Source organism: Mauremys mutica, chromosome 15 (genome assembly GCF_020497125.1).
Source record: "Mauremys mutica isolate MM-2020 ecotype Southern chromosome 15, ASM2049712v1, whole genome shotgun sequence".
NCBI lineage: Eukaryota > Metazoa > Chordata > Testudines > Geoemydidae > Mauremys > Mauremys mutica.
The window spans coordinates 33,216,095-33,242,387 of NC_059086.1; the positions used below are offsets into that span (position 1 = coordinate 33,216,095).

The following is a 26,293-nucleotide window of genomic DNA, read 5'->3' on the forward strand; positions in this document are numbered from 1 at the left end:
GGAGGTGGTGTTAGGAGCGCAGGCTGGTGGGGGGAATAGAATATTGGGATGGGGTTGGTACTGGGTATCAGAGGGGTATGCGGGGGGGGTGCTGGGTGTCAGAGGGGTATGTGGGGGGTGCTGGGTGTCAGAGGGGTATGCGGGGGGGGCGTGTGCTGGGTGTCAGAGGGATGTGGGGGGTGCTGGATGTCAGAGGGGTATGCGGGGGGGTGTGCTGGGTGTCAGAGGGGCATGCGGGGGGGGTGCTGGGTGTCAGAGGGATGTGGGGGGTGCTAGGTGCCAGAGGGGCATGCGGGGGGTGCTGGGTGTCAGAGGGGCATGCAGGGGGGGGGCGTGCTGGATGTCAGAGGGATGTGGGGGGTGCTGGGTGTCAGAGGGGTGCAGATGGTGCTGGGTATCAGAGGACTATGCGGGGTGGGGTGCTGGATGTCAGAGAAGTATGCAGGGCGGTGCTGTGTGTCAGAGGGGTATGCGGGGGGGGTGCTGGGTGTCAGAGGGGTGTGGGGGTGTTGGGTGTCAGAGGGGCATGCGGGGGGGGTGCTGGATGTCAGAGGGGCATGCGGGGGGTGTTGGGTGTCAGAGGGGCATGCGGGGGGGTGCTGGGTATTAGAGGGATGTGGGGGTGCTGGTGTCAGAGGGCTGCAGATGGTGCTGGGTATCAGAGGGCTATGCAGGGGGGTGCTGTGTGTCAGAGGAGTGTGGGGGGTGCGGGGTGTCAGATGGGTGCGGGGGGTGATGAGTGCCAGAGGAGTATGCAGCAGAGTGCTGGATGTCAGACAGGCTTGTGGGGGGGGGGTCCTGGATGTCAGAGGGGCATGTGGGGGGGTCCTGGATGTCAGACGGGCATGTGCGTGGGGGGGTGCTGGGTGTCAGGCCATCTCCTTGCCCATCCCCAGCTAATCTCCTTCCTTCTCCATTTCTCTCCCACCCCCAGGTCGGCTGTCACCGCGCCCCACGCTGAGGAGAGACCAAGTGGGCTGGCACCACCCATGGAATCGCCCCAGGGGCTGCCAGTACGGGCGCCCGCACCCCTCGACCCACTCGGCCTCCAGCCCAGAACCAGGGACTGAAGCCGAGGAAGCAGACACCTGCTTAAGGAAGAAGATCTGTGCTCTGGGAGGGGAGTGAGGTCTAGTGGTTAGAGCAGGGTGGGGGCTGGGTGCCAGGGCTCCTGGATTCTATCACTGGTTCCAGGAGGTTATTGGGGTCTAGTGGTTAGAGCAGGGAGCCCGGACTCCTGGGTTCTATCCCCCACTGTAGGAGGTTATTGGGGTCTAGTGGTTAGAGAGTTTTAGGACCCAGGACTCCTGGGTTCCAGAGACGATCCCCTGTCCCCAGCCACGAGTGGGGAGGAGGGTGCTGGTGCTAAGAAGTCCCCGTTGTCTGGTTGGGTGGGTGGCCCCACCCCGTCCCCCTGTCAAGCTGGAGTCCCTGAAGCGCTGGAATGAGGAGAGGGTGGTGTGGTGTGAGAAGGGGGTTCAGATCCTCCTCACCACCGTCGGGGCCTTCGCAGCCTTCGGCCTCATGACCATCGCCATCGGCACCGACTACTGGCTCTACGCCCGCGCCTTCATCTGTAACACCACCAACATCTCCAGCGAGGAGATGCCCCACAAGGACAAGAAGGACCCAGGGGGCCTCACCCACTCTGGCCTCTGGAGGATATGCTGCCTGGAAGGTACCTTCATTTGGGGAGCCCGGGCTGGGCACTGCTGTGGGGAAGCTCGCAGCATCGGCGTCCCTGTTTGGGACACTGCTGTGGGGAAGCTCACAGCATCAGCGTCCCCGTCTGGGCACCGCTGTGGGGAAGCTCACAGCATCGATGTCCCCATCTGGGCACGGCTGTGGGGAAGCTCACAGCATCAGCGTCCCCGTCTGGGCACTGCTGTGCGGAAGCTCGCAGCGTCAGCATCCCCATTGGTCTGAGCCAGGTACTGGGTGGGAGACAGGCCCCAGACTGATTTCTCCATCTCCGTTGCAGGCCTGAAGAGGGGTGTGTGCGTGAAAATTAACCACTTCCCCGAGGACACAGATTACGACCACGACAGCGCAGAGTATCTCCTGCGTACGTATCCATGGGGCTCCTCCGCTGCACTGCCGGCGCGACCCGCAATGGCCCTGTGCCGTGCTCGGGCACCAGGTGCCGGAGCGGGAATCCTGCTTAGTACACAGCGTGGCATCTTCCTGGGGGCTGAAATGCAGAAGGAGACGCAGGGGCGTCTCAGCTTTGGGGTTCCCGAAAGCTATTATACAGGCGGGAAGTTGACTTGGAAAGGAATTGGAGTCTAGTCCGGCTTGTCCCCATCTCTAGCTAAGGTCGCCTGAACTTTCCAATTCCCAGCCCCCTTTTTTTAAGATGCTCACATTGTTCTTCTTCCAGGGTTAAATACCCCAGGCCCCGTCTGTGCTCCCGGCCCAACCTCGTTTGCCATTCCAGGCTGTGCCTTAAAGCAGTTTGGAAGTGCAGAGGCTGTGGGCAGAATAGCCCAGGATGGACCCCCAAATGGTGTAAACTTTGACGTCTTTTTAAAAACGTGGTGCTGGCACCCACACCAGCCGGGGCGCCAGAGTGGAAGTTTGGCAGCGAAATTGCCCTTGGGCCAGTTTAGTTCTTTTCTACGTCTCTGTGCAAATCCATTTTGATTTGGCCGGGAGCAGCCTACCCGGAGCTGGCTTAGCTTTCGGGCTGTCTCTCCTTTTTCCGGCCTGCTGGGGGAAGCAGATGGTTCGGTTTGGAGAGTTGCGGGGGGAGGGAATTGCAGAAGAAAAACCTGGGAAATTCCATTTCCACACGCACGAGAAAAAAAACAACCAACCAGTCTGTGAAGAAGCCATGAAACGTGCAAAGTGAAGGGCTGAGAAGCAGATGTAGGAATACTTCCTCTCTGTCATCTAGATTGGCAGCTGCTAGGGGGAGGTTCTGTCTCTTGGTTTGTGCTGCACCTGGCATGATGGGACCCTGACCTCAGTGATTCTGTATCTGGGCAGAGCCCAGCATGATGGGGCTCTAGTCTTGGTGATTCCCTGTCTGGGCAGTGCCCAGCGTGACGGGGCCCTGATCTCAGCGATTCTGTTTCGGGGCAGCGCCCAGTGCGATGGGGCACCTGTCTCAGTCACTCTGTGACTGCAGCTCCTGGCACGACTGAGCCCCAGTTTCAATTAAGGCCTCTAGTTGCTACTTAAAGATACAAATAAATTATAATAGTGAGGCAGGTTCAAGGTTTTATGGTCATCATTAGGTTTCAGAGTTAACACACCACTCAGCATGAATAGGGGCAGCTCACGTCTCTAAGAGCTATTATCAAAGGCTCTCTACATATAGATAGCGTGTTACCCACACACTCTATGGCACCCCACCTTTACCCTTCGGTGGACTCAAGGTGTAATCCAGTTAATTTAGGCACTCCCACCTGTACCCAGTTCCTAGGGCTCAGGGCCTAATCTTCTCCAGGTTTGCCGGACCTTTTACCAGTGAAAGAGTCTTACACAGTAATATCCTTAACCTCTATTTACTAACAGTTACCAAAACAGAATGCACACGCTAAGCACCACTCCCAATAACGCAGACGAACTTTTCCTGGTGGCCAGTCAGGATCAGGTCGTCCGGGGGCTCCAGTTTCTGGTCGGGTGTTGAGATCTGGCGGCTCTGATCTTGGGCTGTGTCCTGGAGCTGGGTTCTGAACTTTCCTTTGGACTCCAGTTTATATAGTGAAATTTGTGTCCTGCTTAGCGGTATCTTAACCAATTATTTTAAACTAAAGTCCCACAAACCAGTATTTTCACCAATCCTCGCTGGGGGTGCCACGGGTGCTGGGAGGGGGGCAGCCCAGGGGGCACTGTGGGTGCTCAGGGTGGCCAGGGGGCACCATGGGTGCTCATGGGGGGAGCAGCCCAGGTGTGCTGCAGGTGCTGTGGGGTGTGGGCAGTGACGCGTGGCCCAGGACCATCGCTGATGTGGGTGTGGGGGTGTTGGCAGGGCTGGCAGGCTCCCTACCTGGCTCCGTGTGCTGCCTACACCCCGAGTGCCGGCTCCACAGCTCCCATTGGCCAGGAATCGAGCAGAGCAGTCTGATAGGAGCTGAGGGATGGCTGGCTGGCTGGATATGTGCATGAGGATGAATGGATAAAGGGATGGGGGGGGGGCTGGATGGATGGGTATGAGGATGGATGGACAGAAGGGTACGTGTGGGGACAGATAGCTATATCTATTTGTCTGTCTTGAACAATCAGTGTTTAAGGGATTTGATTTAAGAGAAAAATATTGTATTATTTTATTTCATTCGGGCAGACACCTGACCATTAAGTACGCCCCAGCCCTTTCTCCCTCCCATACGCTGAGCGAAATGAGCCCTCTGCTGAAGGAATAGCAAGAGGTGGCAGCCTTAGAGACCCTGTTTTTTCCATGAGGGCAGAGTTAAGGGGATTTAGGCATTCTTAACACCAGCCATTCCTGATTTTTGGCTTCCTTAATGTCCTTCCCCAGGCTGGGAAATCCCAGGCTCTCAATGGCTAAGAGCTTTAGAATGCGAATGGACCCGGATGCTGATTGACTGGTTCATTTCAGACTGCTGAGTGATACCAGATTTTGATTGGCTGGTGGCATTAATATGCTGGGAAATCCCAGATTCTCACTGGCTGGGAGTGTCAGAGCATCGGAACATCCACAGCTCTGGTTGGCTGCTGGCCTCACAGTGTCACTCTGCTTGCCAATTGGCCTGAGAATGATGGGAAGCCTTGAATGCTGATTGGCTGGCAGCCTCAGACATTGGATTCTGATTGGCTGTGACACCAGAGCATAGGGAAATCTGTAATCTGTGTGATCCTTTCGGATTTTTGAGTAATCCTGCTAATTGGCTGGTAGGTTGAGAACCTTGAGCAATCCTGTTCTCCGATTGGTTCTTGACCTCAGGGCACTGGGAAATTGGAGACTCTGATTGGCTGTTGACCTACTCTGTATTGTAATTGTCTCTTGACCTCGGAGTGTCAAAAAAAATCCCATATTCTGATTAGCTGTTGGCTTCAGAGGTCTGGAAGTACCTGGATTCTGACTGGCCACTGGCCTCAGCATGCTAGAATACCTGAGACTCTGATTGGTCCCAGAACGCTGCCACTGTCCCATTCACCAATAGGCCGGCTTTGGGGATCCCTCCAGCCCCCCTCCCTGACTCATCTCTTCTGCTCCCCTCCCCCCACCCAGGTGTGGTCCGCGCCTCCAGCATCTTCCCGATCCTCAGCGCCATCCTGCTGCTGATGGGGGGGTTCTGCGTGGCCGCCAGCCGGGTCTACAAGTCCAAGCGCAACATCATCCTGGGCGCCGGGATCCTATTCGTCGCTGCTGGTGAGTGGGCGGGGCTTGTCGGGGGTGGGGCTTAGTTGGGCGGGGCATGTCAGGGCGGGGCTTGCTTCCCACCCACCGTGCCTGGCTCAGTTCATGGGGCATCTTGGGCTGGGGGAGGGGAACCGCTGGGAGCCTGGAATAGGCTCCCCCACCAATGGCCCCGGGTCATTGGGTTTGCCCAGGGTTGTAGGAGGGGAAGGAGCCCATGGGCACAGCTGGGGGTTAAGAATAGTGCAAAGGGGACCCACCTTTAGGGGAGTTTTCGCCTCCCCCCACCTTGTCTAGGATAAGTCAGTTTCCTCCAGCCATCAGGGGGCGCTGAACCTGGTCTGACAGTCCCCTGGGACTGGGAAGAATAGAATGAGAAAGAAAGAAAGAAAGAAAGAATCCAGACTCCATTTGTGTAGGGGTGATGGAGGCTGGGCTGTGGGTCTGGGGAAGCCTCCTCTTGCCCCACACACAGGGAGGATCCAGCCTTGGTGGTGTGGGGTACGGGGGTGGGGGGTCTAGATGGTCCCTAATGGGGCTTCCCCACCCCCAGGGCAGTCTGGGTATGGGGAGGGCTCCATGGTTGCCTCCCTAATGGCTCTCTGTGCCCTGCCCCCTCCTCTCCTTCTGCCCCCGCTTCCTGCCCTGGCTACTCACCACCCCGTCTTCCCTCCCCCCATCGTTTGCCCCCGCTTCTTCCCCCTTCCTCCCCAAATCCACCCCAATCCCCTCAAAATCTGCCCCATCCCCACTTCTCCTCCATCCATGGCTCTCAACTCCTCCGACCCTTCCTCGAATCCGCCCCATCCCCACCCCTCCTCCATCCATGGCCCCCGTCCCTCCCCTCCCCTCCCCCAGGCCTCAGCAACATCATCGGGGTGATCGTGTACATCTCGGCCAACGCCGGGGACCCGGGCACCAAGCGGGACGACGAGAAGAAAAGCCACTACTCCTACGGCTGGTCCTTCTACTTCGGGGGCCTGTCCTTCATCCTGGCCGAGATGATCGGGGTGCTGGCCGTCAACATCTACATCGAGAAGAACCGGGAGGCCCACTGCAAGAGCCGCACCGAGCTGCTGAAGAACCCCTCGTCCTCCTCCAACGCCATCCTGCGCCTGCCCAGCTACCGCTTCCGCTACCGGCGCCGCTCCCGCTCCAGCTCCCGCTCCACCGAGCCCTCGCAGTCGCGGGACGCCTCGCCCGTGGGCCTCAAGGGCTTCCCCTCCACCGACATCTCCATGTACACCCTCTCGCGGGACCCCTCCAAGGCCAACGTCAGCAGCCTCTACGGGGCCGAGCGGGAAGGGGCCGGCGGGGGCTTCCTGCAGCTCCACAACACCTTCCCCAAGGACCCCGGCGTGACGGTGACGGTGACAGGGCCCGGCGCGGCCGGCGCCACCGGCACCCTGGGCAAGGACGCCTCCTCCAACACCAACACGCTCAACCGGAAGACCACGCCCGTGTAGGGGCAGCCGGGTGGGGGGCTAGTGGAGGGCGATGGGGCCGAGGGATGCAGCGGCCGTGGGGAGCTGCAAGGTGGGTCGGGAGGGCGTTAGGCTAATGAAGGGGCATTCTTAGCAAAGTGTCTTTCGAACCCTGTGTTCCTTCCCTCCTGCGTTCATTCATTTGTTCATTCCTCATTCATTCCTTCGTTCTTTTGTTCTCTTTTTAATTTTAACTTTTACTAATTCTTTCTTTCTCCATTCTAGGGCCAATTTTCTTTCTTTCTTTCTTTCTTTCTTTCTTTCTTTCTTTCTTTCTTTCTTTCTTTCTTTCTTTCTATAGTTTTTTCTAATACTGGTTTTCTTTCTTTCTTTAGTTTTTTCTAATACTGGTTTTCTTTCTTTCTTTCTTTCTTTCTTTCTTTCTTTCTTTCTTTCTTTCTTTCTTTCTTTCTATAGTTTTTTTCCAATACTAGTTTTCTTTCTTTCTTTCTTTCTTTCTTTCTTTCTTTCTTTCAATAGTTTTTTCTAATACTGGTTTTCTTTCTTTCTTTCTTTCTTTCTTTCTTTCTTTCTTTCTTTCTTTCTTCACCATTACCCTCTTTTCCTTTCCATTTCCCCACCAGCGGGAAGCAATTTCCCAGCCGGGCTCTATCTGCGGGGAGGGTGGGATGCGGGTCACAGGAGAATGTGGAAAAAGTTCGGATGAGCATGGGAGTTGGTTGACATGATTCAAGCACTGTCCTGAGACCAGGGGCCCTGCAGAGAGGATACTGCTATGTCTCAGTGCTGTGGGTCTCCAGGGGACCATGGAGGGGTGTCTGTGTTAGAATGGGGGAGGCTTGTAATTTACCAGTGCCAAATTCACAGCTGGGCAAGTTTGTACAAGGAGGGGAGGGAATTGGAAAGGGGGGGATATGAGCTAGAGATACCCCCTCTCCTTTCCTCCCCAACCCACCAAGGGCTCATAGTCGTGCCAAATCCAAGTGCCAAAGCTTTACCCCCCCAGCACCCCCTGCTGGCGGGGGGTGGTAACGCAGCGTGCTGGGTATTTTCAGGGGGAGGGGTGTCTCTCTGTTTTATTGCCCCCCCGGCCTTTCCCTGTTCTTAATGGGGGCTCCCAGAGTGGGAGAATTGTCTGTCTAGGTTTGAGCTGTGGGTATTCCCTTCCCCCCAGGGCCTATAGGGGGAAGATTGGTGACACGGCCGGGGGCCCCCTGCCCTGTAGCTATTCCCTGTCCCCCATGGCCCATAGGGACAATTCTCCTAAGCAGTCTAGATGACACGGTCCCTGTTGGGATATAAAATAAGCCATTTCCTCATGCAATATGGACCTACAACAAACTGCCCTGCTGGGCTAGATGCTCCATATACTAAACAGCCCTCATCCGGTTATAGAGACCCTACCATAAACAGGCTGACAGGCAATGCCCAGCCCCCCCCCCCCCAGGGGTGATGGCCTGCACAATAAACCAGCCTCCCCAGGCAGTAAATAAATACGGACCACGAAAGTGACTTCCCCTCTGAGCAATACGGGCTGTATATGAAAGAGCCCTCCCAAGAAATAGCGACGGCATAATATCTACTGACCCCCAGTACGGGACCCTACCCCGGGGACCAGATTTTCCCAGCGCCCCAGCCAAGCAGGACCAAGTATCCTGTTCAAATGAACGTCACACGCGGGACAACAGCGGTTCGAAACCTGGCACTGAGATGCGACCGCAGCTGGGGTGGGGCTGTTTATACAGGGACTCCTTGCCCAGCTGCCTCTGATGTGGGGCTGCTGTTTATAAAAGGCTCCTTTACCCAGCACTGAGATGCAGCCACCTCTGATGCGGGGCTGCGGTTTACCCAGGGGTCCTTTACCCAGCACTAAGATGCAGCCACCTCTGGGGTGATGGTGGTGGGGAGCTGTTTTTAAAGCAATCCGACACCCAATCTGAGAAACGCTGCCCTCTCATGCTGATCCTTCAAGACTAACTTCTCACTCCTCTTCATTTCCTCTGCAGTGAATTCATCCTGTTTCCGTTGTCTTCCAATCCCCACCCCCGCCAAAAAATTAGAAACCTCTTCGTAAAACCTCCCTCTCCCCCAGCCCCACTCCCTTGTGCGAGGGTGTATATATATATATATATATATATATATACACACGCACCTAGAGAGAGACCTATCTATAGCGAATCGGTGTTGAGCTTTTCTTAGGTTTCGGTTCTTATCGGTTCTGTTGATACCGGATTTTGCGCCGTCGGGAGAGGCCATGTTGGGTTGTGTTGCGTTTTTATGGTTTATTGACATGTTTTTGCGCCGTGTGCATGTGTTGTGTGTGTGTGTGTGTGTGTGTGGGATTTTTTTTAGCAGCCTCAGGGTGGGGAGGAGATGCACAGAGAAGAAGAGAGGGAGAAATTCCATCACCCGGAGACCAAATTGATTTTGTCTCTGCTCTAACCCCGTCGCGATAGGGGCAAGGGGCCTTTGTGTGCGATTTAGCAATTCCAAGTCCATCCTTATCGAGTCCGGCTTCCTGGAGAAGGACAGTGCTAGGGGCTGTACGAACGCAGAGCAAAAAGACAACCTCTTACAATCAGCACATTGGGCGGCAGACAGGCAGGATGGAAGATCAGACAAAGGACGTGGGAGTTTTCATACCCTGCAGTGTAACCTCTCCTTCTCTTTGGTTGGCATCCTCCCCTGTTCCCAATGGGGCGATTTTACCCGAAAGTCCTTCCGGGGTGGGGAACTATCAGACAATCCTCTCCCGTTGTTCTGAGTGGGGTTTAGCTCGGGGTTAGTTAGCTAATTATTTATTTATTTATTTATTCTTCTCTCTTTCTTCTCAGGCTGCCCCTCCCTCCCCCAGTTTCAGTTGTTCATTTCACGGAGATTGGGGGCGGGGAGGATTTGTGTGGGGAAGGGGAAGAGGGGGGATCGATTTTTGCTTTCCCGGTTTTTGTGCCGTCCAGACGAAAAAAAAAAAAAAAAACCGAAAAGAACTCGAAAACTTTTGTGAAAAAAAAAAATCAAAAAGGACCAAAAAAAAAAAAGTTTAAAAAGTTACAGAAAAGCGAGAAAAAAAGAAAAATGTGGAGCCGCCGTGTCAGCCAGTGGGAGTCAGCCGTCTCAAGTGCGTTTCGTATAAAAGAGAAAAAAAAAGATAGATATATATATATAAAAACAAAGAAAATACTTAAAAAAAAATAATAAGAAACTAACCAACCCCCAACCCAGCTGTTGTGGTCCTGGTGATACAAAGGAAGAATACAACAAACCAGTTCAATGTGAAAAGCTACAATGAAAAAACTCACCCAACTGCATGGATTTTTACTGGAGTCGCTCTTTAAAAATAAAGTACTATGGAAAACACAGGGATGGCGCTTTCATTGGGCTAGACCTGAGGTTAGTCCTATTTGTTGCTTGTATCATCTGGTGTTGACCAAGACCCGGAGTCACCAAGATCGGGGCCCCATCGTGCCGGGCGCTGCCCAGACACAAAGTCACCAAGATCAGGTCCACATAGGGCCGGGTGCTGCCCAGACCCAGAGTCACTGAGATTGGGGCCCCGTCGGGCCGGGTGCTGCCCAGACCCAGAGTCACCGAGATCGGGGCCCCGTCGGGCCGGGCGCCGGCCAGACACAGAGTCACTGAGATTGGGGCTCTGTTGGGCCGGGCGCTGCCCAGACCAGAGTCACCAAGATCAGGGCCCCGTTGGGCCGGGCGCTGCCCAGACCAGAGTCACCGAGATCGGGGCCCCGTTGGGCTGGGCGCTGCCCAGACACAGAGTCACCGAGATCGGGGCCCTGTCACGCCAGGCGCTGCCCAGATACAGAGTCACTGAGATCGGGGCCCCATCGGGCCGGGCGCTGCCCAGACACAGAGTCACCGAGATCGGGTCCCTGTCATGCCGGGCGCTACCCAGATACAGAGTCACTGAGATCGGGTCCCTGTCATGCCGGGCGCTGCCCAGACACAGAGTCACCGAGATCGGGGCCCTGTCACGCCGGGCACTGCCCAACTACATAGAGAAAGTCCATTGCAAGAAGAGGCTTTCAGAAATGGTAGCTGATATATTTAGAACTGATTCTTTAACAAATCATTCAGCCAGGGCACAGAAGCGACCCCTCTGGGGTGGGGCTCTGGGGTGGGTTATACAGGGACCCCCTCGCCCAGTGCTGAGATGCGGCGACTCTGGGCTGGGTCACGGGGGCTGATTATTCAGGGAACCTCTCGCCCAGCAGCCCCGGGGCCAGCACTGACTGCGAAAGGAGAGTGCCCCCGGCTGAGCCCCCGGCCTGCTCCCTGCAGCCCCCGGTTTGTTCCCAGGGCATCTGTCCCGGGCTGAACTCCCAGCCCCGGTGAAGCAGCCAACGCAGACGCTCAGCTGGATTCAGCGCTGGGCAGAGACACTGCTCAGTTCCTTCTGCCCTGCATCCTGGAATGCCGCACTGGGGGGCACAGGGCAGGAGGGCTGGTGATGGGGGAGAGCTCCCGGGGGCACTGTGGGGCAGGGGGCAGGAAGGCTGGCTGTGGGGTGGGGAGATCCCAGGGGGGCTGTGGGATAGGAGGGCTGGCTGTGTGTGTGGGGGTAGCTCCCAGGGGGCACAATGACCCACAGGGCAGGAGGACTGGCTGTGGGGGGTGAGTCCCAGGGGTCACTGTGGGGGATGGAGCAGGAGGGCTGGCTGTGAGGGGCGCTCCCAGGGGCTCTGTGGGGCAGGGGGCAGGAGGGCTGGCTGTGAGGGGTGCTCCGAGGGGGCTTTGTGGGGCAGAGGGCAGGAGGGCTGGCTGTGAGGGGAGCTCCCAGGGGGCTCTGTGGGGCAGGGGGCAGGAGGGCTGGCTGTGAGGGGAGCTCCCAGGGGACTCTGTGGGGCAGAGGGCAGGAGGGCTGGCTGTGAGGGGAGCTCCCCGGGGCTCTGTGGGGCAGGGGGCAGGAGGGCTGGCTGTTGCGAGGGGAGCTACCACGGGCTCGGTGGGGCAGGGGGCAGGAGGGCTGGCTGTGAGGGGAGCTCCCCGGGGCTCTGTGGGGCAGAGGGCAGGAGGGCTGGCTGTGAGGGGCGCTCCGAGGGGCTCTGTGCAGCAGAGGGCAGGAGGGCTGGCTGTGAGGGGTGCTCCCAGGGGCTCTGTGGGGCAGAGGGCAGGAGGGCTGGCTGTGAGGGGAGCTCCCAGGGGGCTCTGTGGGGCCGGGGGCAGGAGGGCTGGCTGTGAGGAGCACTCCCAGGGGGCTCTGTGGGGCAGGGGGCAGGAGGGCTGGCTGTGAGGGGCGCTCCCAGGGGCTCTGTGGGGCAGGGGGCAGGAGGGCTGGCTGTGCGGGGAGCTCCCAGGGGCTCTGTGGGGCAGAGGGAAGGAGGGCTGGCTGTGAGGGGAGCTCCCAGTGGCTCTGTGGGGCAGGGGGCAGGAGGGCTGGCTGTGAGGGGAGCTCCCAGGGGCTCTGTGGGGCAGGAGGGCTGGCTGTGAGGGGAGCTCCCAGGGGCTCTGTGGGGCAGGGGGCAGGAGGGCTGGCTGTGAGGGGAGCTCCCAGGGGCTCTGTGGGGCAGGGGGCAGGAGGGCTGGCTGTGGGGAGGGGAGCTCCCAGGGGCTCTGTGGGGCAGGAGGGCTGGCTGTGAGGGGACCTCCCAGGGGCTCTGTGGGGCAGGGGGCAAGAGGGCTGCCTGTGAGGGGAGCTCCCAGGGGCTCTGTGGGGCAGGGGGCCAGAGGGCTGGCTGTGGGGAGGGGAGCTCCCAGGGGCTCTGTGGGGCAGGGGGCAGGAGGGCTGGCTGTGGGGAGGGGAGCTCCCAGGGGCTCTGTGGGGCAGGGGGCAGGAGGGCTGGCTGTGGGGAGGAGAGCTCCCAGGGGGCTCTGTGGGGCAGGGGGCACGAGGGCTGGCTGTGGGGAGGGGAGCTCCCAGGGGCTCTGTGGGGCAGGGGGAGGGAGGGCTGCCTGTGAGGGGAGCTCCCAGGGGCTCTGTGGGGCAGGGGGCAGGAGGGCTGGCTGTGGGGAGGGGAGCTCCCAGGGGGCTCTGTGGGGCAGGGGGCAGGAGGGCTGGCTGTGAGGGGGGCTCCCACGGGCTCTGTGGGGCAGGGGGCAGGAGGGCTGGCTGTGGGGAGGGGAGCTCCCAGGGGGCTCTGTGGGGCAGGGGGCAGGAGGGCTGGCTGTGGGGAGGGGAGCTCCAGGGGGCTCTGTGGGGCAGGGGGCAGGAGGGCTGGCTGTGGGGAGGGGAGCTCCCAGGGGGCTCTGTGGGGCAGGGGGCAGGAGGGCTGGCTGTGAGGGGGGCTCCCAGGGGCTCTGTGGGGCAGGGGGCAGGAGGGCTGGCTGTGGGGAGGGGAGCTCCCAGGGGGCTCTGTGGGGCAGGGGGCAGGAGGGCTGGCTGTGGGGAGGGGAGCTCCAGGGGGCTATGTGGGGCAGGGGGCAGGAGGGCTGGCTGTGTGGAGGGGAGCTCCCAGGGGGCTCTGTGGGGCAGGGGGCAGGAGGGCTGGCTGTGAGGGGGGCTACCAGGAGGTCTGTGGGGCAGGGGGCAGGAGGGCTGGCTGTGGGGAGGGGAGCTCCCAGGGGGCTCTGTGGGGCAGGGGGCAGGAGGGCTGGCTGTGGGGAGGGGAGCTCCCAGGGGGATCTGTGGGGCAGGGGGCAGGAGGGCTGGCTGTGGGGAGGGGAGCTCCCAGGGGGCTCTGTGGGGCAGGGGGCAGGAGGGCTGGCTGTGGGGAGGGGAGCTCCCAGGGGGCTCTGTGGGGCAGGGGGCAGGAGGGCTGGCTGTGGGGAGGGGAGCTCCCAGGGGGCTCTGTGGGGCAGGGGGCAGGAGGGCTGGCTGTGGGGAGGGGAGCTCCCAGGGGGCTCTGTGGGGCAGGGGGCAGGAGGGCTGGCTGTGGGGAGGGGAGCTCCCAGGGGGCTCTGTGGGGCAGGGGGCAGGAGGGCTGGCTGTGGGTGGGCGGCCCGTGGGCAGCTCCCAGCGCTGCATGTGCCTCTTTAAAACACACGCACCCAAGGCCTTAAAAATAGCTTCCATCGCCCTGGAGACGGGTGATGGCTCCTAGCAGGTGCGGGGCGTATTTACAGCCGGGGCCGCGCGTGCGAGCGACCAGGCGGCCTCTCGCTCAGCCAGCCGGGGGGTCAGCTCGGCAGCAGGCGTCCGGCCCGAATCGCCTGAGGGTTGGCGGCGCCGAGCGTCGGCGCGAGGGAGGCGGCTGGGAGAAGCGCAGGGGGACCGGGCAGGGGCAGGGGTAGGGGTTACGGTTAGGGTTATCAGACAGGTAAAACCCAGGAAGGATGATGTGGCCTAATTTTTTCCTCCAGGAGCAGGAGCGCATGGCTGGCTTGCGGGGCCGGGCAGGCGGCAAGCGGCGCCCGGCCCTCACCGACGCCCAGGAGGGCAAGATCAAGCTGGCCTTTTTCGTGGCCATCGTGGGGGTGACGCTGACCGTGCTGGCCGTGGGCACCGAGTTCTGGGTGGAGCTCAACACCTACAAGCAGAACCACAGCGCCATGTGCGAGGCCGCCCACTTCGGCCTCTGGAAGCTCTGCTACAAGAAGCTCTGGCTGGAGGACGTGGAGGTGGAGAGGGCGACCTGCGGCCCGGCCGAGCTGCCCGGAGGTGAGGAGAGCCTGGCTCGTCCCCCCTCCTCTTCCTTCGCACTTTTCTCCCTTCCTTCCTTCCCTCCCTCCCTTCCTTCCTTCCCTTCTCTCCCCCTCCATCCTCCCTCCCTCCCCTCCCCCTCCTTCCTCCCTCCCTCCTTTCCTTCCTTCTTCCTCCCTCCCTTCCTTCCTTCCCTTGCTCCCTCCTTCCTTCTGTCCTTCCCTCCCTCCTTCCTCCCTCCTTCCATCCCCCCTCCTTCCTCCCTCATCTCCCCCTTCTTCCTTCCTTCCCTCCCTTCCTCCCTCCCTCCCTTCCTTCCTTCCCTCCCTCCCTCCTTCCTTCTGTCCTTCCCTCCCTCCTTCCTCCCTCCCCTCCCCCTCCTTCCTCCCTTCTCTTCCCCTCCTTCCTTCCTTCTCCCTCCCTTCCTCCCTTCCTTCCTTCCCTCGCTCCCTCCTTCCTTCTTTTCTTCCCTCCCTCCTTCCTCCTTCCCTCCCTCCCTCCTTCCTCCCTTCTCTCCCTCCTTCTTCCTTCCCTCTCCCTCCCTCCTTCCTTCCCTCCTTCCTCCCTCCTTCCTTCCTTCCTTCCTTTCCATCCTCCATTCACTGCCTCTCTCCACCCACCCCAATAAACATCTACTTATCCCCATCCATGTCACCCACCCCCAAAAACACTTAGCTATCCCCACCCACCCCATCTATCTATCTATCTATCTTCTTCCCCCCACCCCCACTCACTCCCTCTTCAGCCTTCACCCCCATCCACCTCCCCTTGACTCTGATAATTTTTCACAGCTGGAGTTTCATAAATAACCAGATGCCTTCACCCTCTCACGCTACCCACCGGGGTTCTGATCCCACTTGGGTCTGTGCAGGGGGGCTGGGAGCCAGGACTCCTGGGTTCTGTCCCTGGCTTTGGGAGGGGAGTGGTGTCTAGTGGTTAGAGCAGCAGGGCTGGGAGCCAGGACTCCTGGGTTCTGTCCCTGGCTTTCGGTTGAACGTATTCGGGCGTCTCCAGGAGCGTTTTGGGTTCTGTCTCTGCGCTTCTTACTGACGCTACAGCAGCAGCCGATGGCATGAGCCGAATTCCAGTCTGGGGGGAGGGCAGGGGTGGAGCGTGGTCTGAAAAGGGACTGGGGCCAGTTAAAGCACCTCTTGGCTGGAAAGAGTGAAACTGGAGATCAAGAGCACTGGGGAGCTGCTCTGCGCCGGGGTCTGCTACCATCCCAACCAGGAAACATTCATCCAGCTGGGCATCTGCCTCACTGAATCCACTGAAATGACGGCCAATTGCCTAAGGGGGAAAGGCCCCAGGCCCCATTCCCTGCCCCTCTGAGCCAGCCAGTCCCTGCCCTGGGGCCGGGTGGGAGCCAGCGCCCCCTAGAGGGGACAGGCCCCGGGCCCCATTCCCTGCCCCCACCCCGAGCCAGCCAGTCCCTGCCCTGGGGCCGGGTGGGAGCCAGCGCCCCCTAGAGGGGACAGGCCCCTGCCCCATTCCCTGCCCCCACCCCGAGCCAGCCAGTCCCTGCCCTGGGGCCGGATGGGAGCCAGCGCCCCCTAGAGGGGACAGGCCCCGGGCCCCATTCCCTGCCCCCCTGAGCCAGCCAGTCCCTGCCCTGGGGCCGGATGGGAGCTCGTGCCCCCTGGAGGGGAAAGGCCCCGGGCCCCATTTCACAAGCCCTGGAGGTGCCCCGGGGGTTGTCTCCATGTGGATGTGTTTCTGGGATCAGGTAGGGGGCATGTTTAAAGTGAGATAGCTGCTCTGGTCCATTTCCTGCAGCCCTCCAGCAGCCCTCCCATCCATCCCCCCACATCCCTCCCTCCCTCCCCCACATCCCTCCCATCTACACCCCCATTCCTCCCTCCCTCCCCCATGCATCCACCTCACACCCCTCCATCCATCCACCCCCCATTCCTCCCTCCCTCCCTCCCTCCACCTCACCCCCTGCCATTCACCCCATCCCTCCCTCCATCGACCCCTCCCATCCATCGATCCTCCCTCCCTCCATCCACTCCACCCCGTCCCATCCATCTACCGCCTATCCCTCCCTCCCTCCCTCTATCCACTCCACCCCTCCCATCCATCCCCCCACATCCCTCCCTCCCTCCCTCCCCCACATCCCTCCCATCTACACCCCCATTCCTCCCTCCCTCCCCCATGCATCCACCTCACACCCCTCCATTCCTCCCCCCCCCATTCCTCCCTCCCTCCCTCCCTCCCTCCACCTCACCCCCTGCCATTCACCCCATCCCTCCCTCCCTCCATCGACCCCTCCCATCCATCGATCCTCCCTCCCTCCATCCACTCCACCCCGTCCCATCCATCTACCGCCTATCCCTCCCTCCCTCCCTCTATCCACTCCACCCCTCCCATCCATCCACCCCCATCCCTCCCTCCCTCCCTCCATCCACCTCACCCCCTGCCATCCACCCCATCCCTCCCTCCATCCATCCATCCACTCCACCTCGTCCCATCCATCCACCTCCCATTCCTCCCTCCCTCCCTCCATCCACCTCACCCCCTGCCATCCACCCCATCCCTCCCTCCATCCATCCACCCCCCATTCCTCCCTCCCTCCCTCCACCTCACACCCTGCCATCCACCCCATCCCTCCCTCCATCCATCCATCCACTCCACCCCGTCCCATCCATATACCGCCTATCCCTCCCTCCCTCCCTCGATCCACTCCACCCCTCCCATCCATCCACCCCCATCCCTCCCTCCATCCATCCATCCACTCCACCTCGTCCCATCCATCCACCCCCCATAACTCCCTCCCTCCCTCCACCTCACACCCTGCCATCCACCCCCGCCCTCCCTCCATCCCTCCATCCACTCCACCCCGTCCCATCCATCCACCCCATCCCTCCCTCCATCCATCCATCCACTCCACCCCTCCCTCCCTCCATCTCACACCCCTCCATCCATCCACCTCACACCCCTCCCTCCCTCCATCCACTCCACCCCCCATCCACCCCACCCCCTCCCATCCATCCACCCCCACTCCTCCCTCCCTCCATCCACCCCACACCCCTCCCTGCCTCCCTGCCTCCCTCCATCCATCCTCACACACTCCTCCATCCATCCCCACACACCCCTCCATCTATCCCTGTACATCCATTCATCCCATACAGCAGGGGTAGGCAACCTATGGCACAGGTGCCGAAGGCGGCACGCGAGCTGATTTTCAGTGGCACTCACACTGCCTGGGTCCTGGCCACCGGTCCGGGGGGCTCTGCATTTTAATTTAATTTTAAATGAAGCTTCTTAAACATTTTAAAAACCTTATTTACTTTCCATACAACAATAGTTTAGTTCTATATTATAGACTTATAGAAAGAGACCTTCTAAAAACATTAATATGTATTATTGGCACGCGAAACCTTAAATCAGAGTGAATAAATGAAGACTCGGCACAGCACTTCTGAAAGGTTGCCGACCCCTGCCAAACAGACTCCATCTAGCCCCATGCACACCCGTCTGTCCATCCATCCACCCCCACCCACCCATCAAACCCCTCCATCCCTCCATCTATCCCGCCCCACACCCATCCATCCATCCATCCATCCTGTTACCTGGGGTTCTTTCAACCCAAAGCTCCTGGTAACTTTATTCTGTGTGAGGTGGTGTCAGGAAATAAATCAGGGCAGACTCGGCCCTCTGACCGATAGAGTGCTCTCACTTAAAGCTATATAGTACTTAGTCTTAAGCTCTGTAACAGAGTGTGGGGGAGTCAGGACCCTGCACCCCCGGGCTCCCTGCGATTCACCAGGACTCTCAGCCAGCCAGTAAAGCAGAAGGTTTATTTAGACGACAGCAACACAGTCCAACACAGGTCTTGCTGGCACAGATAACAGGATTCCCCCTGTTAGGTCCATCTTGGGGCCCCAGGAGCCCCACAGCCCCCATTGGGGATCAGAGCCCTGTCCCTGCTTCCCTTCTTTCCCCAGCCAGCTCCAGTCTCCCCAACCCCCTCCGGCCCCTCCTCTCTGCTCAGCTTCTTTCCCGGGCCAGGAGGTCACCTGACCCCTTTGTCTCCAACACCTTCTCCTGGCACCTTTGCAGGGGAGGTGCCCAGGCCATCAGTTGCTAGGAGACAGAGTGTCAGGCATTCGGGTGCACTGGCCTTTTGCTTTGCTAGATACTTAAGAACTGCACCCAGCATTCCCAGCCCCCAGTACGAACAGTCCCACTTCGTCACACCTCTCCCCCCTTCGAGACCGAACTGAGCTGGGTCACTCCAGCCAGTGACCTGGGAAAGTTCGAACCCACCTATATTGCCACAGAGGCCCCAGGCCCCCCCCAGTTATGGGAGGAGAGTTACCCCAGGCCATTCCAGTTTCCTGCCCCGCTTTAGGTCGGGGGGACTCGAGGGTGCTCGCAGTTTGCCGGTGGGAAGGCTTATGCAGCTCGTGCCCTTTCCCCACCCCAATACCCCTGGGGTTCAAGCTGGGCTGGGGGCTTCTCCCTGCGTTCCAGGCTGGGGGGCTGTGATTCGGGCTCTCTTGGTTCAGAGCCCTCCTTTTGACCCTGTCCCCCCTCTGGAAAGTCTCCTCTGTGCTGGGCAAGGGTCCTACAGCCATTTTCCCCTTGTCCCGGGCCTTCCTCCCCCTCTGGCAGAGGTCACAGGAGCAGCAGTGCTGCCGGACATGGGGAAAGACCCCAGGCCAGTAAAAGCTCCGTAGCAGCCTCTGCTGGGTGTGCCAGGCTCCCTGGTGCCCCGAGAGGGGGATGTCATGGGCCTGGCACAGCAGCTGGTGGCGATACTCCTGGGGTACCACCAGCTGCCTCCTGATCCCCCCTGACTCCATCTTCCCTGGGGGAGCCCATTCTCGATACAGGAGCCCCTTCTCCCACAGGAACCTTTTCCGGCCACACCCCCCCCCCATGGTCTGTCCCCCACCGAGGTCAGCCAGGTCCCTTATCCTCCGCAAGGAGCGGTCCTTCTGCACCTCGGCCTGGAACTCAGCCGCTGGGGCAGGGATGGGGGCCTGCTCTCTCTCACCGGCTGGGTCTGAGGCCGCAGCCTCTCTGAACCGTTCCCTCCCCACCAGGTCAGGGTCCTGCGCCTCGGGCCGAGTACCTTCCCCGTTGTCAGGGCGCAGGGCCCTGCGCCGACTTTGACTACGGGTCATGACCAGGGCACCCCGGCCGTTGCTTGGCCAGTCCTCGAGGTCCCCCCCCATTAACACCTCCGTGGGCAAATGTGGGTGCACCCCCACGTCCTTGGGACCCTCCTTGTCCCCTCACTTCAGGTGCACCCTCGCCACAGGCACCTTGAATGGGGTCCCGCTCACACCCCTCAGGGTCAGGTAGGTGTTGGGCACCATCCGATCTAGGGCCACCACCCCGGGCCGGGCCAGCGTCACCTCTGCGCCCGTGTCCCAGTACCCAGTGACCTTCCTCCCATCCACCTCCAGAGGGACAAGGCACTCGCTCCGGAGGGGCAGCCCCGTGCCCACCCTGTAAACCAAAAACCCTGTGTCCGGAGCATCCAGCCCCCCAGAGGAGTAGACCTGGGGTCCTCCTCCCTCCTTCCCAGGTGGAACGCGGCCAGTCCCCCTTTCCTGGGAATGTTGCCCCTCATCCGACTGGGTCTCTACCCAGTCAACCCTCTGCGGGTTGGGTCTGCTCAATCTGTCCCTGAGCTTGGGGCACTGGGCCCGTATGTGGCCTTGTTGGCCACATTGATAGCAGCCCATGTCCCCTCGAGTGGGTCGGCTGGACCTGACGCCGGATGTTTCCCTTTGATGGGGGCTCTCCATAGGCCCCCCGCTGGGAGGTCCCATGGTGACTCTCTCTCTGCGTTGAGGCAGACCTGCTCCATCGAGACTCCTCCCTGCCATCTCCTGCCCGACTGTCCAGGTATTGGTCGGCCAGCTGGCCTGCGTGCTGCGGGTTCTCCTGCTTCTGGTCCATCAACCACAGCCGCAGGTTGGGTGGGCACTGCGCATACAGGTGCTCCAGTATGAATAGGTCAAGCAGGTCCTCTCTAGTTTGGGCCCCAGCTGTCCACTTGCGGGCATATCCCTGCATCCGGTTGACCAGTTGTAGGTATGTGACCTCCCGGGTCTTATGTTGACTCCGGAACCTTTTCCGGTACATGTCCGGGGTCAGCCCAAACTCGCGGAGCAGGGCCTCTTTGAACCGGTTGTAGTCCCCTGCCTCCGCCCCTTTCATTCGGCTGTACACCTCCACGGCGGTGGAGTCCAGTAAGGGGGTGAGAAACGGGATCCTGTCTGCAGGGTCAACCCGGTGCAGCTCGCAGGCATTCTCAAAGGCCGTCAGGAAGGTATCTATGTCCTCCCCCTCCTTACGCCGGGCCAGGAAGCTCTTATCAAAGCTCTTTGTAGGCTTGGGTCCCCCCCTCACGCACCGCAGCCGGGGCCTCCCTGCTTTTCAGCTGGGCCAGGTCCAGCTCATGTTTACGCTGCTTCTCCTTCTCCTCCTGCTCCTGCTGGCTTTGTCTCTCCTCACGTTTCCTCTGTCTCTCCTCATGTTCCCTCTGTTTCTCCTCATGTTCCCTCTGTTCCTTACGATCCTCCAGCTCTCTCCGTTTTTGTTCCCTCTGTTCCTTACGATCCTCCAGCTCTCTCAGTTTTATCTCTCTCTCCCAGTCCAGCTGCCTGCGCTCCACAGAGGCTGAGCGTCGCCGGGATGATCCCCTGCTGGGGGGTGAGCTTTGCCGGGCCGATCCCCTGCTGGCCGGGGGGGTCCCGGTGCCCTCGGTAGTTGCTGGGCTCCTCCTCCCCCTCTCCTTAGGCCTAGGGGTGGGAGGTCTCGGGAAGCCCTCAGCGGCTGGCTGACCACTCCCAGCGGGGGCAGACACTGGTGCCTGCGCTGCCTCTGCCAGGCTGCTTCCCTCAGAGACAGGGATCGGTTCATTCACGCGATCTTCGTCCTCCAGCTGGGCAATCAGCTGGTCCTTGGTGAGCTTCCCACTGCGCAGCCCCCTCTGCTTGCACAGCTCCACCAGGTCGCACTTGCGCTGCTTGGCAACATCTTCCTGCTGGCCGCTCACAGGCCGGGGTGCTCGCCGCTCCCCACGGGTTCTAGGGGAACCCCTAGTGTGCCAGTCCTTGAGGTCACCACCTCTCTGCCAGGGTCGAGCTGCAGACTCCTCCACCCCTGGGACCGCTCGCTGCGATCCCCCGGGGGACCCTGTTACTGCAAAGTCCTTCTCTCTGGTCACACTCTCCCAGGGCTTAATCACCCCTGCAATCACCCCTTTGTTTTAGTGCTCCCCAGTCACTTACTGCAGGAAGCGCCGCCCACGGGGTGCAGTATATCCCACCGCTCCCACCAGTTGTCACGGAGTGTGGGGGAGTCAGGGCCCTGCACCCCCGGGCTCCCTGTGATTCACCAGGACTCTCAGCCAGCCAGTAAAGCAGAAGGTTTATTTAGATGCCAGCAACACAGTCCAACACAGGTCTTGCAGGCACAGATAACAGGATCCCCCCTGTTAGGTCCATCTTGGGGCCCCAGGAGCCCCACAGCCCCCATTGGGGATCAGAGCCCTGTCCCTGCTTCCCCTCTTTCCCCAGCCAGCTCCAGTCTCCCCAACCCCCTCCGGCCCCTCCTCTCTGCTCAGCTTCTCTCCTGGGCCAGGAGGTCACCTGACCCCTTTGTCTCCAACACCTTCTCCTGGCACCTTTGCAGGGGAGGTGCCCAGGCCATCAGTTGCTAGGAGACAGAGTGTCAGGCATTCGGGTGCACTGGCCTTTTGCTTTGCTAGATACTTAAGATCTGCACCCAGCATTCCCAGCCCCCAGTACGAACAGTCCCACTTCGTCACAGGCTCTTTACACACATCCGCAACAGGTTAGTAAAACACCCCCCAAAATCCCAGATTCATATTTACCCAGGGTCTTGAGACGGTCTCAAGTGGCTAACTGTAGACGTCCAGTGGCCTGCTGGCAGTCTCCAGGGGAACTTGAGAAGTGTCCAGGCATTCAAGTGTCCATAGAGCTCAGATTTCGTCCCCTTTTTATACCCATCTTGTTAGTATTACAGAGCTTGCTCGTTAACAAAACTGCTGAGCAGACGCTAAATTAAGGGTGGAGATTTCCAACCTGTCTAGTGGGCAATTTTCCATCAGTTAACCAGCTGGATAGCAATAGTTAACTATTGCCAGACTTCCGTCTTGCAAAACCACGTGCTTCGGAAAAACAACTCAAGCCAGGAGGGCAAAGGGTCATGTTTACTCCTTGAGGTCACTCACTTCACATGGGGGTCTGTCAGCTGTGCTAAGGGTTCAAAACCGCCTCCTTGTAGAGGCTTTCAGTAATTGGCATAACAACTGGAATTCCAGCCACCGGCAGTGGTTTAAACATGTTACTGGGCTATGAAAAATCTGCTCCTATAACCCCACACATCCTCCATCCCCACACAATCCTCCCTCCATCCATCCCAGACACACGCCTCCATCCATCCATCCATCCATCCATCCAACCAACCAATACACACCTCTCCATCCATCCATCCATCTATCTATCCATCCCATACACATCCACCATCCATCCAACCCATACACACTTCTCCATCCATCCATCCTTCCAGCCTGGCCCCGTTGGTGTCCTGGGTCGGTTTCAGCAAGTTCCTTGGTGAATCTTCATTCCACCCGCACCGGGAGGTAACATGCAGCCACCCGTGTCTCTTAGCCAGCCCTGAGAGAAAACGTCATCACTTCCCCTTCCACTGGGGTGGCGGGTGGAGGGGGGAATGATGCACAGATAGGGATCATAAAATATTACAAAAAAATCCCACTTTGTCGTATCATCCACTCACCTCCTCCACCCACCCATCCGTACCCTTCCACCCCTCCATCCCACCCCCTTGCATCTCTCTCTCTCAGGCTAATTCCCATCTGTGACGAAATTTGGGGAGTGTTAATAAATCTCCCTCCTTCCCCCAATTCCCAGCCCTTTGGGGAATGCGTCGGTACACTCACTCTGCTGCAGAGGGTGAAATTCCTGAGTTACATTTCTAGTGGGGGTGAGCTGGGGTGGTGGGGGAGGAAGACTCGGGGGCTGGGGTGAGTGAGGGGGCAGGTTGGGTGGGGCTGATGAGTTTGAGGTGGAAGGTTCCTGCAGGAAGGTTTGGGGGAATTGGGTGCGTGTAGGGGGAGCCCAGGACTGGGATAGCAGGGGGCTGAGGGGCAGGATTGAGGGGCACTGGAGACCTGGGGGCCCAGGGACCCCAGGGCTGGGGTAGCAGGGGGTTACTAACTCACCCCACCTGACCCCTTCTCCTCAAACTCACCCCGACCGCTCGGAGTGTTCACACTTCCTGATTCCCCATCCCCTTCTCTGCCCACCCCGGCCCGTTTATACCGTTCCTCTTTCTCCACCTTCCTTTCTCCCTTCCCAGAAGCCAACTGCTCCTACTTCAAATTCTTCAGCACGGGGGAGAACGCCCGCATTTTCCAGAGAACGACTAAAAAAGGTTAGGATGCCCCTGGATTGCACCGATGGGCCCATCTACCCCTGTATCCTGCCTCCTCCCTACCCCAGATCACACCCATGGGCCCATCTGCCCGGTATCCCGCCTCCTCCCTACCCCAGATCACACCCATGGGCCCATCTTCCTGGTATCCCACCTCCTCCCTACGCCAGATCACACCCATGGGCCCGTCTAGCCAAGGTTTCTTGGGCTGCGCTGGAGGCTGGCAGTGGGGGTTTTCCTCCCAGACTGGGGTAACTCTCTGTCTCCCCCCCCCCGCAGAGCTGAACATCACGGCGGCCGTGATCTCTCTTCTGAGCATCACCCTGATGGTGATGGGCTCCCTGTGCATCACCATGGCGCTGAGCAAAGGGGTGGAGTTCCTGCTCAAACCCGCCTCCTGCTTCTTCATGATCTCCGGTAGGTACCATCTCCCCCGCCCCCTGCCGAGCCCCCTGCCCCGCTCCCCGCTGCCCAGTGCCCCCCGCCGAGCCCCCTGCCCTGCTCCCCGCAACCCAGTGCCCCCCGCCGAGCCCCCTGCCCTGCTCCCCGCAACCCAGTGCCCCCCGCCGAGCCCCCTGCCCCGCTCCCCGCTGCCCAGTGCCCCCCGCCGAGCCCCCTGCCCTGCTCCCCGCAACCCAGTGCCCCCCGCCGAGCCCCCTGCCCTGCTCCCCGCAACCCAGTGCCCCCCGCCGAGCCCCCTGCCCCATTCCCTGCAGCCCAGCGCCTCCTGGGGAGCCTCCTGCCCCGCTCCCCGCTGCCCAGTGCCCCACGCCGAGCCCCCTGCCCCGTTCCCTGCAGCCCAGTGCCCCACGCCGAGCCCCCTGCCCCTGCAGCCCAGTGCCTCCTGGGGAGCCTCCCGCCCCACTCCCCACTGCCTAGCACCCCCTGCCTAGCCCCTGCCCCTGCAGCCCAGCGCCTCCTGGGAAGCCTCCCGCCCCACTCCCCACTGCCCAGCGCCCCCTGCCTAGCCCCCACCCGCTCCCTGCAGCCCAATGCCCCCTACTGAGCCCCCATCCCACGCCCCGCTGCCCAGGGCCCTCTGCCAAGCCCCCACCCCACTCCCTGCAGCCCAGCGCCCCCTGCTGAGCCCCCACCCCACTCCCTGCAGCCCAGCGCCCCCTACTGAGCCCCCACCCCACTCCCTGCAGCCCAGCGCCCCCTGCCGAGCCCCCAGCCCTGCTCCCCGCAGCCCAGGGCCCCCTAGCGCCACTCCCACTCTCCCTCTCTCCCGGCAGGGATCATGGTTTTGATCAGCCTGGAGGTTTTCCGCCATTCGGTGCGGTGGCTCATCGGCAGCGACCAGAGCGTGCCGCTGGAGTACGAGTACTCGTGGTCCGTGGCCTGCGCCGTGGCCGCCGGTGCCGTGCTGATCTTCGGCGGTGGCTGCTTCATCCTCCTCTCCCTTCCGGGCCTGCCCAAGAAGCCCTGGCAATGCTGCGTCCGGAGCACCGCCACCAGCAGTGCCTGATGGACACGATCCGGGGGGGGCCTGGGCCAGAGTCTGGGGGTGGAGGGGTCACAGAGAAACTATTTCTTTACGCCCCACCTGGGGGGGCACCCTGCCTCAGATCAGCCCCCCCCCACCTACCAATGAACCTCTGGGGATTTTACTGTGGCATGGGAAGGGGCCGGAACATGGGATATTAAGAAAGAGGGTGGCATGATAACGAGGAGGGGGGGCGGGGGAGGTGGAGGGATCAAATTAATAACCTCAGCAGGTCTGTATTTAATCCTGGGTTTTATAAATGGCTATTTTTAGCTGGAGGGGGTGTCTTTCTGATCTCAGTCCTCCCCTCCCGGGGTCAATCCAGAGTCACTCCCAATTGCAATGGGAGCAGGGCTGAGTTCTGATCTCAGCCCCCTGGGGTCAACCTGGAGTCACCCCCAGTTGCAATGGGGGCATGGCTGGGTTCTGATCTCAGCTCCTGGTGTCAATCCAGAGTCAGCTTCTGGCATCACTCCAAACTGCAATGGGGGCAGGGCTGGGTTCTGATCTCAGCTCCTGGTGTCAATCCAGAGTCAGCTTCTGGCGTCAATCCGATGTCACTCCGAACTGCAATGGGGGCAGGGCCAGGTTCTGATCTCAGCTCCTGGCGTCAATCTGGAGTCAGCTTCTGGCGTCAATCTGGAGTCACCCCTGACTGCAATGGGGGCAGGGCTAGGTTCTGATCTCAGGTCCTGGTGTCAATCCAGAGTCACTCCCAATTGCAATGGGGGCAGGGCTGGGTTCTGATCTCAGCTCCTGGTGTCAATCCAGAGTCAGCTTCTGGCATCAATCTGGTGTCACTCCAAACTGCAATGGGGGCAGGGCCGGGTTCTGGTCTCAGCTCCTGGCATCAATCTGGAGTCTGCTTCTGGCATCAATCTGGAGTCACCCCTGACTGCAATGGGGGCAGGGCTGGGTTCTGATCTCAGGTCCTGGTGTCAATCCAGAGTCACTCCCAATTGCAGTGGGGGCAGGGCTGGGTTCTGATCTCAGCTCCTGGCAGCAATCCGGAGTCACCCCTGACTGCAATGGGGGCAGGGCCAGATTCTGATTTTAGCTTC

General features: G+C 60.2%; 2 protein-coding genes across 3 annotated transcripts; both read left to right on the forward strand.

Moving 5' to 3' along the window:
• The first annotated feature begins 1,177 nt into the window (after positions 1–1,177).
• Positions 1,178–6,792, forward strand: CACNG8 (calcium voltage-gated channel auxiliary subunit gamma 8). The gene is made up of 4 exons (XM_044988608.1): positions 1,178–1,678; positions 1,982–2,065; positions 5,198–5,338; positions 6,185–6,792. The coding sequence occupies exons 1-4, from the start codon at positions 1,525–1,527 to the stop codon at positions 6,790–6,792; spliced, it is 987 nt and encodes a 328-aa protein (XP_044844543.1). The 5' UTR covers positions 1,178–1,524.
• Positions 6,793–13,741: 6,949 nt separating this feature from the next.
• CACNG6 (calcium voltage-gated channel auxiliary subunit gamma 6) lies at positions 13,742–25,610 on the forward strand. Of its 2 annotated transcripts, XM_044988616.1 has the most exons (5): positions 13,742–13,769; positions 14,026–14,323; positions 23,672–23,746; positions 24,026–24,163; positions 24,982–25,610. In XM_044988616.1, exons 2-5 carry the CDS (start codon positions 14,038–14,040, stop codon positions 25,212–25,214), a joined length of 732 nt encoding a protein of 243 aa, XP_044844551.1. In that variant the 5' UTR covers positions 13,742–13,769; positions 14,026–14,037; the 3' UTR covers positions 25,215–25,610. The 2 variants fall into 2 exon arrangements, with proteins under 2 accessions (XP_044844551.1, XP_044844550.1); XM_044988615.1 differs by lacking the exon at positions 13,742–13,769 and having other exon boundaries at positions 13,965–14,323.
• Positions 25,611–26,293: the final 683 nt, after the last annotated feature.